This window comes from Helicoverpa zea, chromosome 3 (genome assembly GCF_022581195.2).
Source record: "Helicoverpa zea isolate HzStark_Cry1AcR chromosome 3, ilHelZeax1.1, whole genome shotgun sequence".
Taxonomy (NCBI): Eukaryota; Metazoa; Arthropoda; class Insecta; order Lepidoptera; family Noctuidae; genus Helicoverpa; species Helicoverpa zea.
The window spans coordinates 3,354,495-3,372,964 of record NC_061454.1 but is presented as its reverse complement, the minus strand read 5'-3'; the positions used below and the strand labels follow the sequence as shown (position 1 = coordinate 3,372,964).

Sequence of the window (18,470 nt, the reverse complement as noted above, 5' to 3'; positions counted from 1 at the left end):
TATTTTGTGTTTTTTCCTGTTTTTTTTCCCATGGCGAATATGCTGATAACAAATGGTATAATTTTGCACTCTACAGTACCATTGTAAAATTGAATTTTACTACTACCCTCTTCTTATCTTACAATTCTTAGTGTCAGTTTTCTCATATCCGACGGCCTCTGACGTGACGGACGGACTGAAGATAATATTTTAGCATCGAGTAATATCTAACTACCTACCTATTTCTAAACATAAAAATCATTTTCTCTTGAGCTGTGTTTTGATGCAAACTTACACAGCCAATGCCACGAATACCAGAAGCTAGTATTTCTAATAATAGCAGATCGAATATTATTATCGATTCAATACGATTTTTATCTACAAAAACAATGAAAATATGTATTCTCAGTTGATCACGAGTCTTGGATCCAAGGTAATCTGCATTAATTCTGGCTATTGACATCACGTGTCACGCTGTTTTTTAAATAATATCGGTTTTTCCAGCTTTAATGATACAGAAATGATGATGAGTTTCATTTATTTATTAGTGGTGATAAAGATAGCTAAATGATTGATTACTTTGAGTTGGATACCTAAACGATGTTTCGCACCTGGATTTTCTTGAGTCTACTTTGTTACTTTTCGCGCAACTTTTATTTTGTTCAATTTGTACTTACTTACGGTACTTACACAAATGCTGCCGGATTGTTTGAAAGAGTTATCAAGCGTTGACATGGTTCACGAAGTGAGTTTACTTATTCACTTGAGTGAGTTTTTATTTTAACCTGGGTTTTATGTTTGTGCGTGATTATCTCACTCACTTTTGGCTACGGTTACATTTTCATTCAGTTTTCAGTTGCAGCACAGTTTTTGCCAGCCATAATAGGAGGTTTTCGTTAAGTATTAGTCTATTGAACTCGTTATTTTTTGTCAAGTTTTTATTTTTCGACAAAAGTCCGATTACCCTCCACATTTATTTATCTATTTTTTTAACGATGGCAAAAGCCATCCAATGATCGGCGAGGGAGTGTCAGACTTTTACTGACTAAAAATCCATCGTGTTCCTTTGTAGGCCTTTTATGTACAGAGCCGCGGTAAATCTTTCGAACAATCCCGCAGCCCCATTACTCTCCCCCTATATTTCAGACATCTCATTTGAAGTTCCTCCGACTAGATTGCTATGGATGTTCAGGTAGTGAAACCAGAAAACTCACCTATCTACATCATAACAAAAGATATAAAGGGTTATAATATCATATCCTCGCTAAAGATAACCATGCAAAATCATTACAGTCATGCTGACGGCAGACTTCCATTACGTTTCAGATGATACCATAATCTAGATTGGTACGGCCCCTAACTGGTACTAACAGGTTGAGGTACCTGTAGTAAATACGATACCTACTAGTTACTGGTATATGGATATTTTGATACTTATCCGCCCAAAATTAATTGCTAGCCGATCAGTCTACGAATGGTCTATTTCTTGCGATGGACAGACCGTCTACTTGCCCTGGCTGTATATTCTGTCTATATAGAAGATGAACAAATATTCTTTGTTTGTATCATAGAGGCTCTGAAACTACTGAACTCATTTGAAAAACTTTAACTGTTGGGCTACACGAGCCCCGAGTTACATAAACTTTAGATACATAGTAAATGCTACATATTTAATTTTACGAAACGCTACTTCGTACTTAGCTAACAGAACAGGAAGAGAGAGAGCTCAATAAATGAGGACCCAATAAATTATTGTTACGAAGACGTAAATGAGAACTGTCACTCGATCTAATGTGAATAAAACAATGTAATTACATTGCATCGGCTATGCACATAACACTAGTGTGATGTAACCTATAGTCTACCTACTTAGAAGTTACGTCAAATAGTTTCCTCGAATATACTTAATTGGAACTTGACGATCAGCTGTTACGCACTCTATTGTGAACATTACATTTGGTAAAATATTAGGTACTTAAAACTTTAATTGTTTGTTAATTCGAATTTTATTAGGTAAATGTTATTGGTTTGCTTGCTGCTTGAGGGAGACTCAGACTTTAGATTCCTAAGTAGGTAAAAACCTACCATGTTCCTTTTTAGACCTTTACCTATGTACCGCGGCAACTCTTTCGAATAATCCCGCAGCACAACACCGGCAAGCTTTGGCCCTTTAATCTTCAAAGTTTGATAGTTTGTCTACCTAGAGATCGAGTTAAACATTAATTTATAAATCTCATCACCATTTCTCGATAAGAAGATTACGGAATTATAAGTCAAAATTTTTCTACAAAACAAAAATGACGCTATCACAATAATTTGCCATCGTCATTATGAAAAAAAATGGTTTTCCCGCACTTAATATTGCTTTGTAATTAAGCATCTTGTACGTACTTGTTGTTTTGAAGACAACTGACGACACAATATGACAAAATGACAGTCATGTTACGTAGTTCGCTTCTCTTGACAATTAATGACACACCCATGGCTTCGAGAGCCCAGCAAGCGAGGTATTTGTCTGTTTGAAAGAAAGAAACATTTGATGAGCATGTGACCAGATCACCAGAATCTATGTTCCATAACTCTCTTTAAAGTTTTAATGGTGAAGACTTTTTGACAAAACTGCCGATGAGAGATAGGTACCTAATATGAATTGTCTCGTTCTAATAATTTCAATCCAATAATTAAAATTTAAGCCCCTCCTCCACTACTCGCGTCTGACCATGTTGCCTTTCGATCAAGAGTGTATTCCTGAACGAAAAGACCTGTGAAATAGCAGGATTAACAAAGTGTGCCTAAATGTCACTTTTAATCATTATAATTTTCGAGGAAGGCAGATCAACTAAATGAATGCTTGACTATACAAACGTTCTAGAATTCTAAGAATTAAAGGTAGGTACTACGAGGAAGGTAAATAAACGCTAACATCTCCTAACCACAGCTAATTTACCACGAAAATATTTTCCTAAAATGTTGTTACGCACTAGATTTTTGTGTATGTAGGTAGGTGAGTACCTAAATCCGTGGGATTTTCTTTCTCACCTTTTTTTTCTAGATAATTATGTAGATCAAAATACTGGGTTTTTCCTGAAAATTACGTCTGCTAGCATTTCGCGGTACCTCTTGTAATCTTAATGCTTTTATGACGCAAACCGATATTTTGGTAATCTAATCTAAGCTTCCGCTAGCATATCATGAATATTCGTTTATTGGAAGAACAATGGTTTTCATTTTATTATGTCTCCTAGTGTTTTACCTATTGTTTCATTGCTTTTCAGTGTCTTCTTCGGATATTTACTTTTGTATTTAGATACTTACGTAGGTACACTTAGTTTCTTTCCTCCGAGCCTTTTCCCAAACTATGTTGGGGTCGGCTTCCAGTCTAACCGGATTTAGCTGAGTACCAGTGCTTTACAAGCAACCCGATACCCCTTGGTTAGACTGGAGTCAGACTTACCGGCTTCTGACTACCCGTAACGACTGCCAAGGATGTTCAATAACAGCCGGGACCTACAGTTTAACGTGCCATCCGAAACACGGTCATTGGTGTCTAAGATATCCTTAGAAAGTACATACAAACTTAGAAAAGTTGCATTGGTACTTGCTTGACCTGGAATCGAACCCGCGCCCTCATACTCGAGAGGTTGGTTCTTTGCCCACTAGGCCACCACGACTTCACGTACGTAGACTAGACGTAGGTACACTTAGTATCACAACTTTAATAAAATAACCAAAATACCTGACTACTTATATCTCAAATGCTAAAGCTGTGCTCACTTTCAGCTAAGCAACTTATGCTATTACTTGACGTCCAGGTTAATAGAACATTTATATGATCAAGTACTTTGTAATTTTGGTTGAGTTATTGGACTTTTCTTGGAGACTATACTAATACTTACGCCGATCATCCCTATGATCTTATCACGTAGATGTTAATACTGATTGTTATAATAAATAATGAAGGACTTGCTTATTGCTTTCTTTATCTTGATTTCCAAATAATATTTAGCTAATATTCTTAATTTTATCTTTTTATCCACAAGTAGGTTTCGACGTATTTCCAATTGAGGATGTGATCAATTTTGACGGTTGGTAATTTTCATTGTTCGTGTAAGTAGGTATGGGTAAATCAAAGAATGAAATATATTTTTTCTAAATTATTTTATTCCCTCTATCTCTTTCTTTTTTTCAATAATCCTTATGATATCTTAGCGCTATTTACAGTTTGTATAAATTAAAGTAGTAATAGTTTATTTTACACAGTAGGCTACTATTGTACAACACACTTTCATGAACAACATGAAAGACTTGACTACTTCAACTGAACCATTCAACATAGATCCCGAATGAACAAAAATTAAACAAAAATGATTCAAAATATAAAAGGTGAGTGATTGATACAATTCAACAATTTGGATGTAGACTAAAACTTAAAATTGATCACAAGATTTAGATCAAAAATAAAAACTCAACACCAAGTACCAAATGGAATAAATAATTTAGTAATAGGAAGAGAGTGCCGACTCGACGCCGTCAATTACAACAACAATAAATAACGTTTAAATTAAATAAATGGCACAGACCAAATTCTACAACCATCTTCGGTACATGGTGAAGTGTATATATTTCTTTTATCAAACATAATTTCGGTTGAATATAATAACAAATAATAATTTCGCTTGTTGATTAGCCGAATAATCACGATTTAATATAACCAAAAATAATATAATCAAAATAACTCTATGATGGAAGCAACTGATCGTTGTGCAACAAAAGAACTATCACTTCTGCGTAACAACATAATGGCAATCAAGTAATCGCTAAATAACATCGGTGGAGATCACAATTACACGATATAACTTTATATAAATACAAAATATACATAGGTCATTTACCTAACACTACTGCAACAACTTCAATGCAATATACCCATCTATATTGATGTGAAATTGATATGATTACATTAGGCTTATGAGGAATTAACATAATAGTTAACTGAATGCTTCATATAAATAACTCATTCCTGACGAGGGCACAGCGTCCCATGCGCGAGGCCTGGGCGCCCCTCGTCCGCAGATAGATCACAAGAACGCGATATCAGTCTCACTTATTCTGTCATTATGAACGTTACGACTATACCACAGCTTGTAAAAGCTTCAACTAAATAGTGCCAATAAAAGCCGCATAAAACTGTACTAGCATTATAACAGTGCGTTTGTATTGCCTCGGTGGAGTTATGCGATTCTTATTGAAGTCCGAGCTTCTACGTTTATAAATTATTAGCGCGTGTCCGGGACGGGCCAGCCGCCGGGCGCTCGATCCCAATGGATCCTAATCACTAAATTAAAATCTCGACAGAGACATATTTGGCTTGGGGTGTTTCTTACTGAAAGTTGGATATTCGGGGACGAAGTAGGACTGTTTCAGTGAGGACGACCGCAAGCCTAAGGAGGCCGGAATAACTTAGGATAAATTCATAAATAAGGAGTAGTAGTGGGCGTCCGGTGCCAGCACCGGCGGCGGCGGCTACAGGCAGTCGAGCGCGGCGAGGTCGGGCACGAGCCGGTCGTGGCCGGCGGCGGCGCGCGGCGGCAGCTCGTTGCGCGGGTCGCGCGCCAGCCAGGGGTGCCGCAGCACGTCCCGCGCGCTCAGCCGCTCGCACGCCTCGCGCCGCAGCAGCGACCGGATCAGGCACTTGCCGCGCGACGACAGGCACTCCGGCACCACGAAGTAGCCCCGCGAGATCTTCGCGAACAGCGACGCGTGCTCAGAGTCGTTGAATGGATACCTACAACAATGCAGACGGAACGTTAATTGACGGTCATTCATTATCTAGATACCTTATTTTAGTGGCCAATGTTAAAATGAAGGATAGATCAATAATGTATCGAATCTGATCACTAACTAGCAAAAAACGCAGCTAAAGGTGCTTATCACATTTACAAAGATAAGTTTGACTGAACCATTAAACATCGGCCGAGAGTAGAGTCCCTAATCGTTACGTTTTTACAAAACGCGGTCCCAATTAATAGCGATCCGATTGTCATTTAGAAAGGGCAGCTGCAAACCAAAACAAAAACTCAGGTACGATGGAACCCTTCCGGCGACAGGTGATGCCGGCGATTGCAGCCAAATCCCGAATTTCGTATATAAATTACGGGTGCGAGAGCCCAAAAAAAGTAGAAAACAAAGGCTCGCGAACGGCAGGTGCTTGCGGAGGCGGGGGCGGGGTGCGGGGGGCAACGTCTTCGCCACATGACCGAGGCAGGTGCGGCGAAGATTTCACGAGCCTCATTTATATGTGGGTGATATAATTGTTAGCCGTTGGCGCGTAACGGCCGACAGGTGATCATCCCCACGGCTACGTCGCCAACGGTCGCCGCGACCCTCGCTTTGTGATCTCTACAAACGGTAAGTCCCACGCCTCGCAGGTGAAGACGCCCACCCTGCGCCCTTTGCATTCATTACAAGCGTTTAATTGCTGCTAACCCAAATTTTATACCGGATCCCTAAGTCTTTCTATAGAGACGTGAGACAGACAAGGGTAGATACGCACCTTCCAACGAGCATGGTGTACAATATGACGCCGAGGGACCACATGTCGGCTGCCCTCCCAGAGTACGTCCGGTGAGCCCTCAGGATCTCGGGCGACACGTAGGCGGGACATCCTCGCTTGTCCTGAAGTAAATCCTCCTCAGGATCGTCGAGAACTACTGCGTCTTCTAACGACTCCAGTTTTAACGTCGTTCTGAAACAATAACAAATTGGAGTTTAGTGTTATGGTCAGGAAGTATTTAGGCAGAATGTACAGTATGTGACTAATGTGAGGCATGTTCGTACATAATTCATCTTGCGTTGGGAGGCCCATTTAGCCGGCTACATTGTCGGGCCGCGTGCATTTGACGTGCATGACCAGTGACCCATATAAATCGCGATCGTTTGCCTATAGTATAATGCACAGGCGCGATACGCACTCATCCGAAATGGATCCCTTTGTGCACAAAGCTTTGACGGCGCACTATTAACGATTCGCGCGCTCTGCTAATTATTATTTAAGCGTCATACATTAAATAAGTTCGCGTTCATGTTGCAAAATAGTTTCGGGGGATACAACGGAGTATCGGTGCGTATGCAACAATAATGTCATGTAAATAATTACATAGCGTACCATAAAGCTGTTCGATGATGCAATAGGTTTTGTTTCATCACATCGGGCTTTAGGCTCACCGTGCGCGACCTCGTATTTCACAGAGCGGCCGCATCGTTTCGAAATGCATTATTAAATGCACAGTTGGAAACATTACACCGGCTGCGTCGTGTATGATTGAATGTAAACTAACTCCAATCGGGCGACAAACGGGACTTTTCGATCTTCGGTTTCATGGGAACGCATCGAGCCTACTGCCTTGCTGACATGAATGATTGTGTGCTTTACTAGCGTCGACGGATTAGAAGGCATAGACATCGCATCGGTTGGTAACATTTTATTTAATATATCCACGTCTGGTTACGGCAAGGTAAAACAGGACAGGTGCGTCGCGTAGGCGGTTCGATGCAACAAAATCAACATATGCATTAAACGCACACATGCATGAGGTATTTTTAGCCGTCTTAGTAATAATATACAGGGGAACGGAGAGCTTAAGCAATTTGAAGAGCAGTTCCTGCTCTATTTATACATTACGAACCCTATAATTGTCCAGTAAGAATGTCGACACGAATTGTAACATTCGATCGTGAGGAAATGTGTAAGTTTCGATCGGCCGTGCGTATTCCGAAAGCTGAAGGCAATAAATATCAAGTTTGCTCAAAGCGCTGTTACAAAACCTTTGAGTTGCGGTCTCAACTGTTTGACAAATAGTCTGGTCCGCGGACGTACGCAAGAGTCGCGGGCACTGACGGCTCAGCGAAGAGATCGCTCTGCCGACAGCCACCGCCAGCGACTCCAACGAGCCATGTTACACCGCAGCGAGGTATTAATAATGCGTTGCGATACTTCTGATACAGATGTTAGATAAACGATTGCTATTTATTATGAGCACAGTTTACAAAGTGATCGTGTCGTGACAATATGGAGCGGCTGGCTCCCGCTAAAGGTTACTCTCGTTAAGAGTGTCGCAACATCGGTTGGTTATCAAGTGAAATATTTATGCTGTAGGCCTGCGCGACACCTCGCCAGTAGTAGTGTGCGCACAGTTATGTAAAGTCCAGACGTCGCCTGGCTAATGAAGCTGTAGATGCAAGTTGGATGCGCGGGGCAGCGCTCGTGCGTGGCCGGGCACGTGCGGCGCCGCCAGTAATCGCTCGGTGTAGCAACAGATCCGCTGTGGGAACTAGTTGACGAAACAAGTGACGTCACCCTGCAACTGCACTCCGGCCCTTTTTTGTAATCCATCAGTGAGCGGAGTCGACTCTGGAGGGCGTCCTCGTATCCGTTTAGGTCTCGCGACTGCGCAACTGATCCTAATTAAATCCCTACAACGGCAAGGCTAAAGTGCGATGTCTGCAGTTGCAATCGATTCGAATTTCGCAACGTGTAAATAAGTTATACGGTGTCGTAACGCGGTCGGAAGGTTGGCCGGATTTCCGAGCGTGTTCCGAGCGGTGGCCTCCAAGGATTCTCGCGGTGTCTCGGACGCGGGCTGCGCGGCCCGCGGGCGAAAGGACACCGTCGCCTTTACGCAACGCAACGCTACGCACACGCAGGGCTGCGGACACCACCTCGCCCCATCTACTGCAGTCGTGAGCTCGTGACGTACCACCTACCCGAACTTAACAGTCTCTATTACTAAATTGACTCACGTTTACAACTTCGCAACTGTGTTAACGAAATATTTCGTTAAAATTACACGTTTGTAAGTGAGCAACGTTCTCCTTAAGATTTCTTGGTCAAGTTTGCGCTCAGGTGGATCATCAATAAAGTGGTGTATCGGCAATAATGTTAGTTTAATGCGTCGGTGTGGGTCCATGTCGCCGGTTATTAAGATTGATCGTGATGCGATGGCGGGTATCGGCAGCACGGTGCATGTGGAGCGTGTCGGCCGGCGCTCGCAGTGTGGGAGATCGCCCACAATTAGCGGGATGCGCCGGCGCGCGTTTCGCAACCGCCGCCATTGCTCAACTCAACCCTGACAGTTTCGTAATAAACAATGGCAGTCATCGAGGCACAGATGCACCACACATGCATGCACTTCCTGCTCGAGTTTGTATCATATCGCGGCAGTATGACGAATACTTGCGCAACTCGCGCTAGGAAACGCTTCATAACCGAGTGTACACAAATCGGAGCCGATGTGTCAGTTGCACAGATTGCGAAAGGCTCTATTTTAATAGCCGAGTCGACAATGTATAATTCGACTTTGACGCTCGATATCAGCCGTTTCCGAGCTGAGCGGCGCGGTGGCGCAGCGGTTAGTCACAAGTTTTCGTAACCCGCATTGTAGGGACATATGATGTCGTAAGCGCGGTGCCAGTTGCCACACCGCGGAGATGCCGCCGGGATACGTTGGGAAACCATCCCGACCATGCCCAATTATATGTCGGCTGTTGTGATGCAATTGTCCACATTTCACCGAATATAATTGATAAAAGCAGTATAGTTTCCATTTGCCATATCTTGGACAACGCTTGATGATTCATGCCGATTTGGCAGGGAGGACCTACTTATTAAAGTTGCAATTTATCACCACATGACAACAGAACTGTTTACATACGTTAGGTACAATTTAGGTCTCAAAACCGCGCTAACTGCGGCACAGTTAGCTTTATCAGAGCACCGATAACGAAAGTCGAACTGTGTTTTGAAACCGAGCGTTGGGCCGCTTGCGAAAACGCTAATGTGAACATCGGTTGCAAAATTGTATTAGTTTAAAAATCGAACGGAGTGACAATGGCAGCGTACGGCCTAGGCGCGGATGGCTGATCCGCGCCGAGATGTGGCACCCGTGACATTTGATCGCGCGACTTGTCGATGAAGTAAGGAGATCGAGTAGCGCAATGCGCTGCGGCCGTATTTGGCAGGCGGGCAGCGTCCGCACACCGCCGCGTGTCACAATGGCGTGGATTATGAGCTGCGTTGCGATATGGCATGTTGCAAGTCCGGGCGGCGGTCCAAGCGCCTCCGCCGAAATAATCCCGTGTTGCAACGCGCGGACTGCGGAACGGGCGCCACTCCAGAGCCCGTTGCGCAAACGCACTACCGCACGCAATTGGCCAATTGCGCACCATCTCCGAGTGGTCGACGCGCGACGTTTACGAAACGAACGATACCGTTCGATGACCCGCGCGCGTCTATTACGTGACGATTGTGTAATGAATGAAAGAAAGCGGCCGGAATGCGTGCGCAAAAAGTATCCAAAATCTCGTCGAATTCCGTCTCGAATCGTTGCAATTACACCGTTACGCGATGTCGTGTTAAATCCGGTGAGCGGTCGACTTTCTAACGCGGGGTCGGTGTACGCGGCGGCGTGTCGCAACAATTTCTCCGAGCGCCCGTCGCGAACGAAGAAAGCGCGACCTCAGCGGCGTTTTGCAATCGCACGGCCGCACCGCCGCTGCCGCTGGAGAAAGACATGCCAGCCCTCGTAGAAAGCGTACGTCGACCCGCGGTGCTCGCCTAACCGCAAGGAGAGGCTTGCAACACTTGTGCTAACAAGATTCCTGCTGACTCCTGCGACCGCAGCAGCACGAGCCGCTTGCCATAACAGTGGAGTTCCGCGTGTGCGCGATTGGGCAAGTGAGCCCGGCGTTACGCAAGTCGCGATAAAGCGCGACGCATGTCACACTCGTGAAACACTTCCGTTCATTGACTCCTTCCCGATATAACCGCGTGGTCCGTTTCGAAACACTTTCGCCGGCTGACATAGCACACGTGTAAGGACACTAAGATATAAGATACCGAAAAAATACAATTTGTATCTGAACCCTTCATCTTCAAGGGCCATTTGTTAGACACGCTCGACACATATTCAAAAACCCGGCGCCGGAGACCCAGGCCTAAGCTCGAACGACCCAAATTTCATAATTATCCGCGTTTCGCTCATGTCTAATTTAAACCAAGGAATTCTGTCTTGCAGGATATTACACGAAGAATCAACGGGTAACCGGCTCACTAGCACGTTTGCGTATTCACTTTCATAACTCGTTGTTACGTTTTAAACCGACTTTTCCAAGTGTTGGGAAACGTGCGAGTAAAAAGCTGGTGCTCCCACATCGCGGACGAGTAATCATCGTCATTACACCACTATTACGTGTACAAAGAAAAAAATAAGATTATCGTGCGACAGGCTGTGATTAGTTACGACGATAGCTTTCACGCTAACGATGACACGTAACTAGTAAGTGCACAAAAAGTAATGTCTCGCTGCGCGTAGAACGCGAGTGAGCTGCAATCATGTGCGAGAGGACACCTGGCGACAGGTGCGCGTGGCTCGGAGGCTGTCTAACGAGTACCAGCACAGCGCCATAAAGGGCAGCTGTTCCATGTATGTCGCCCGACAGATGCGGTCTAGATCGCTCGATAAGTAAAAAGAGCAAATCCGCATCCGTATGCGTCCGCGCAGCTTCCGCCGCACGCAGCCGGAATCAACGATTGTTTCACTCGCAGGCGTTTCCTCGTCATTATTGTGAGTCGGAAGTGCTAAAGGTGCGAGATGAATGCTCACCCGCACACATCGTCAATACAATATAGGTTAGAGCAGTTGGCACATCGTAAGGGTTGCGATACAGGCAATGGAAATTAGAACGACGATTAATCATGAAAGCTATGCCCGCTGGTCGGACGATGCAAGAGCTTGCGATATGTAGCGAGCGGAGTAGAGTATTGCGAACTGGCGAGGCAATACCGACCATTACTGAAACTGTTGGTTAACTATCTATTGGATCTGGCGAGTGGCGCAAATGTATGGAAAAATTGAACGAGACAATGCTTTGCTGACGTTACGGCTGATTTATATGCGACGAGCAGAGCATCCTAAAACCTTTGGTAACCCGATGTTTTGTAAGAGCGTCGCTTAGGCTCAGAATGTTTCGCATAGTTATCGCAATGTATTAAACGGCTGGTCCTTACGCTCCATTTCATAATGTAGTTTGCACAACAGTCGAAACAAGCGCGCGTTTGTCTCTCGAACACGCCGACTGACTTGTTCCAACTAACTTGTTACTAACGGTACACTCATTACATTTACAAAAACTACTCAATATATGAAATTAACATAGTTCTGCCGATGCGAAACAGAAACAACGAAATGTAATCAAGCGTGAATAATAAACAAAATGATAATGAAACTTCAAACATTAATATGGGCACGAGGCGGTATGGTATGGCGACATTTTGACACCAATAAAACCGTTTTAACATTTCATATAAAGACAATAAACACAATGTAATCGTACATAAGTACGAAGCAGGAATGAATGACGCAGGATGATTTCGAAAACGCGAAATAAGCGATGTTGCGATTTCGCCTTGTGAAATACATTTACTTCGTGATTGCAGAAACGCGTGGGACGACAAATGGGATTAATCTCAGTCGATTCCTAACTATTACCTGTCCTATTATGAAGTAAGAATACATTTTTGTACTTGACAGTACATAATTGATTTACATATTTCCAACAGAACTAAGAGAAAAATCTTTCATCGATACTGATTTATGATCGTCTCAATTTGATATTGCATTCAATGTCTTCGGGACTGAGTATACGGTATAAAATGAGGTGACGACATCGCTAGTACCGTTTATCGCGATTTTTATCAGCATTTCACTCATATCTTATCACGAGAATAAACCTTAAAATTTTCACCACTTGTTTATTTGTTTAGTTGGCAACGTGAGTGATAAGCAAATATTTTGTAATCTAATGAGTGAACTGTTTGTTAAGTTACAATTTGAACTTATTTATTGGTCGGCCGTTGCGAAAATGTGTTACATATAACATGCAGTTATTGTGATGCCATTTGTATGGAAATGAGTTGCGTTGCGTCGCACACGATGCACCCGGCTCGTGGATCACACGAGCTAAGCTTCGACTTCGTGTAGGAGTTCTGAGAATACCCGATCACGTCATTTGAATTTCGATTCGATGGAAACAGCCATTCCTCGCCATCAACGTCAAATAAAAAAAGAACTTGTTTGCAAACAGAATTACTCTCAGCTCCGGTACCGCTAGGCCTCTCGGCGAGTGCTTACATACCGCGATTATTATCTGAACTCCATCGAGCAGGAACAATAGCTACAGTACTGGGGTCCGTACGACCCCAATGACGACGCAGGTTCTGTCGGCTCGCCGCGATAACACACGCAAAACCATTTACTACATTCCCGTACAACTCGAACAGAACTAATCGCCGCGCCCGACATACATCACTACATGTGCTATAAGTTAACATGTTTTATGCAAGCAAACCCAGCAATGTACTGGTTATTCATTAAATTACTTGTCATGAATGTAGAACAAAGGTTGTGCTCGTACTCGTTCCAGATTATAAACGCTTTGATACAACAACAAAAGTGCGGTTAAACGTGTGCTCGACGTAAACAATACAAGGAAATTGTATACCGAATATACGCAAACGTTGATGAAAATTGTTTTGGTCCAAAGTTTGTAAATAAATACTTATCTCTGCGGGATAAACATCGCGAGAGGAGAACTCGTTTCTACCGTTAAGCATTGCTGAAAACGACGCGTAAACATCGCTAATGTGAACCACTCGAGAACGGGTTTCCATTTATTGATTATCGAGAAAAGGTGCAATGCTGAATGACAATTTAAAACTATCTCTGCTTACTACAAAATATTCTCACACATCGAGTAAAAGTACTTAGGGCTGTACGATGAAGAATTCCAAACACCGTACGATTGTGTGAATCGAGAACGTGGATCGAATACGCTGCGTTCGAGTGATCGTGGTTGATAAATAAACAGGCTTCTAGGATTCGCGGACAATGCCCTTTGTGTTTTCATACTTATTGGAAGATGGTTCCAATATGAAGTTAGCAAGCCGCAGAGCAATAATATATCAGGTTTACAGCTACGGTTCGAATGTGGCACGCCAAACAGCGGTACTTTCTGATTGGTACGCTGTTCGCCTCAGCGAAATGGTACTAGGCCGAAGAAAGTATTTCCAGCGAAATGATATCGTCATAGATAACCCCCGGAGTAAATGACTAATGCTTCCGTGCTATCAATATAATTTTTGGAGTGTTATAGTTTAATTAATAACGAATATAAATAAAAACATAAAATTCCAACATGCTTTAGCAGCAGCAAAAGCAGGTGTTTACTTCTGGTGTTAAATAAGCAAAAAAACGAATGAGGCTCACAGATATATTTTTTGTTACACTCCGAGGTACATCGAACTATGAGATCATATAAGGATCAACGCTCCCTCGAATATCGAAGAAGCAATGATCAACAACATTAAATTAAAATGGCCGGACTATTCGGGCGTTCACCCCGCGGTTACTTTTTTCTAGACGCAATGATGTAACTTGGAAAGTGCGGAAATGGTAATTTCTAAACTCCAACAGAATTACACGAAGATTTATTATATCACTATGGCGGGCATCTCGTTCGCGGATGCACCGCAGAGCGGGGGGAGGTCACTGAACTTGCGAAACTTCACCTGTCCTATCCGAGGGGAGCGAAACAAAGCCGCCTGATGTAACCGAAGAAAGTGCGGAAATGTATTCAATTAATGAAAAATCGTGAGCACAACTAGCGGCGGTTGCATCGGAAGCGTCAGTTAGATAAAACGATTCCGATTTGGAAATTGGAACTGGTCGCATTCCGAATTCACATTAGATGCGGTGCGATGGTCGCTTGCACAATGTTGGCGGCGCAGCGGAAGAGAGTGCGGCGAAACGGCACACGCCGGTGATGCAATAAAGAAAGTGCGGAACTGAAGTAGGTTTTCTAACGCGGTGAATGTACTCTAACCATTAGCATTTTATCATTCGCGTCCGCAGGCTGCGCGGCCGAGGCTCGCGGCCGTCGACCTCGGGTGATGTCAGAGGAGCCGATGTGTTATTCGCGATCCGCAACACTTCTCATATAATGTATAATACCTTCGGGATGGAAAATTACGATGCGAAATTACGAGCCTACAGCGAGGAGGTTACACAGAGCGTTACATCAAACTCTTGCTGTATTGGAGCCTGCAATGAGTTAAGTAACGAGTGTTGTCACACTTGTTTGTTGCAATTACAAAGCTGACGTAATGCGTGCACTGTGCAACGAAGGAAACATTATTTACAACTTAGATGGAACATTTCTACATATATATGCATGAACTATTGAAACATTGTCGACTGACAGAAAATCCGCAAGAAGGTCTTGAAAAATGCAAAACTTTATAACAAAGCACATGCGAAACAGTGACGCTTGCAGAAACATAAGTAACCTACTTAAGTTAACACTGACATGAATAATTGGCAAAAAATATGTTAAAAAGCGATATGTCAAGTTCAGTGGGCGCGAGGCCGATGCGCGAGCGCAAGCGCTGGCAGAGAGAGGGGGAGGTGCGGGCCGGGGAGGGGGGCGTTCGCCGGTGACAATGAATGGCAAAGCACCGTTGTACTTGACCCAGTATTCCGGCCGTCACGCCCGCGGTGCAGCGCTGACGTTCGATTGATGACATGCGTGAGACACGACCACAGCCACTAACAAATGCTACCATTTCTCACATTAGCACTATAATTAACCAGTATGTAGCGCAGCGATGGTTTTATGATAAGCCCGACATTGGCGCACTGACCCACTTGGCACCGGCCGTCAGATTTCTTTACGTCAATCAAAGAATATTTCCATCTAGCCGCAGTCATTAGCCGAACAGCTCGATCGCCTGCGATGATGTCACACTTTTGGAACGTGCATATTAGTTCAACAATTGAATCATTCCACTAACGATATTATTAAGAATTCTATCTCGACACGTTTAGGGCGCTGAACATAAACAGCCGATGTCGAAACGCATACAAAGTATCTCGCAAGCGGTTTCCGATATACATTTGTTAGCGGCTAGATATGTACCCGAGTATATGTGCCATTGCGCAAGGTCGCCAGCGCACCTGCGTGCGCGCCGGTCACTGCAGCGACCGTTGCAGCTCCCACGACATAGGTACTAATGAATTATTAATTAACTCCAGAAACTTAAAGGGTAAATTAAGGAATTCGGTGTCATCAGCACCTGCTAATTGACCTTTTGCATAAGAAGGACAGAAGCGACTTTTATCATAATATTTTAAAGTACCATATACTAGAGTAGAAGTGACAAAATGTACCGGCAAGCGTTTGCAGCGCTGTCGGCGGTGCGGGCGTCCGGCGCTCGGCAAGCGCACTCGTAATCATCCAAGTGGGTTAAGGTTCCATCAAGGATTTATTGCGGCAAGTCTCCGCTCCAAAACGCCGAGCGTTGGTTACTATGAGCTAACTGCACGCCGCCGGTTCCGCTGCATTTGTCCATTACAACCTTTTGTTATTCCGCAGTTTTAATGTTCGTTCTCAATTAACGTCGACGCTCAGTCTGTCAATGTCTGGATGATGAACAAGGGCAATTTTTTCACAAACCCACTATGTATTTGAAATTCATTCGGAATAGTGTTCCATTTCATTCACCTGTCACAGACAGTTACAACGGCCAGACACAAAGAGAACCTGGACATCTTTTGTTTAATTAGTGTCGGACAAACAAAAGTAACTTGATCGTTAGGGACGCCCTTTGTGTTAGCACTTAGAGAGCGTAACTGTAGGAATAATGAAAACGTCCTTTGAGAGGCTTTTGAAACTCCAACTGTGGTACAATGAGCGCAAAACAAACAGGTTAATAAGTTTCAAAACGATCCAGATGTATTACAAAATTTCAAAAGCGGTAGCACACAAATGTTTAGCAACTGCATGGTCGATTCTTTCGCAACTCGGATCGCAGCGTCCGGACCACTCGATTAATTGTTCCTATCCTACAACATCGAACATTCCAACTCTTTTGTTTCATAAACAACAACCATTGTAGTTCACTTAAGGGTACTTAAGCTTTGAAATTATTGTAAAATACTTTTAAACTGCTTGGACATATTGTAAACCATGGTATATGGTCGCCCTTCTGATTTCAAAAGGTTTATTATTTTAGTGAATGGACAAGCGTTTGGTTTGCAATTAAGCGTACCCTTAGTTATGTGAGAAGTCGACCTCGTATTTAGTAAAGTAACTTGGATTTATAACATCTCTCTAAATCGGTTAGCAATTATTGAGCAAACGGTAGACCTCGAAATTCGCAGGCCTATAAATGGTATTTATACGGCAAGGCACCGTTTAATTTGTTCCACTATTGCGCTTCTATTTAGTTCAAATATCCCCAAGCAACTTTGTAGTTATTCATGATTTCATGAATAGAAATACAATATGAGATATATTTTTTAAGTAATGACATCTGCATACTTTTGCAAAGTCAGAGTGAATAAGAATTTTATGATTGATCACGGAATTTTAAATAAGCATTAGATGCACAATGGTACAGGAGTAGAGATCGGTGCGCGGGCGGCACCGGCAGATGTGCGCACGCATTGTGTCCGTAACAAAGGCAGGTAGAAACCTAAAGGACGTTATCGTGCCATGTGCAGCGTGTCACTTTTTCATATCAATATATGTTTTACGTAAAAATCTAAAAAAAAACATTAATCTGACCCAACAGATGGCCGCGCACATGTCGATACAAAAAATCGGAATGCGAGATTAAAGACCACAGACAACGAAATTAATCATGAAACATGTACGGCATCGTATTACCACTTTTACACAGAACTACTCCAAATGTAATTTCGGCGCCAATCGCGAACGCTTTGTTTTGCTGCGTAACTATATTAAATTAATTACGATGGTTTCCCTTTGTTACAAAAGAGAGAAACGAATCGAATCCCAGTTATCAAAATTAATAACGGCAAAACCAATTTACTCTGATCGCGTAATATCCTGTCCGGCGCATTTATTGAGCTCCGCAGAGTTTTCATTGAAATTGTTTTCCGAGCAAATGTTGAAAACCATATGTCTAGCATCTGCCGCAGACTGGTTCACTTCAAAAACAAAACCTAGTTATGAAAAGACCAACAAAGGGGATTTTCAATACTTTGAAGAAAGGAACGTTCGAAAAAAACGGCAAATATTGACCTCGCGGCAGATGTCGAAAGCCAAACTTGGTGCTGGCTGTAAGTGCATTTGAATAAACATCGCCTCTCGATAGTAACTAAACTCTGTTGACCTTCCGTTGTATCGAATATCGGGCCGTGTGCATGCATTTCAACAGATAGAGTTGTCATCACGTGTCCAAACACACCGCTTTACGGACTTCCATTGTTTATTTTGATACAGTTCTATTACACAGTAAGGCGTGGCAACAAAAAAGAAGCTTAACCTGTAATTAATTGTTTTTTTAATGAAACCAAGCGCATGCCGGCGAACCATGAAAGATCTTGGACCCCACTAGCTAAATAACGTACACC

General features: G+C 43.2%; 1 protein-coding gene across 1 annotated transcript in view; it reads right to left on the bottom strand.

Moving 5' to 3' along the window:
• Positions 1-4,120: 4,120 nt before the first annotated feature.
• LOC124645840 (tribbles homolog 2-like) overlaps positions 4,121-18,470 on the bottom strand; it is a 32,381-nt gene continuing 18,031 nt past the window's right edge. The window contains exons 4-5 of the mRNA XM_047185769.1: positions 6,533-6,724; positions 4,121-5,764 (exon numbers count right to left, since the gene is read on the bottom strand). Coding sequence (XP_047041725.1) covers positions 5,503-5,764; positions 6,533-6,724 — 454 coding nt within the window. The 3' untranslated portion in view covers positions 4,121-5,502. The remainder of the gene's footprint in view (positions 5,765-6,532; positions 6,725-18,470) is intronic.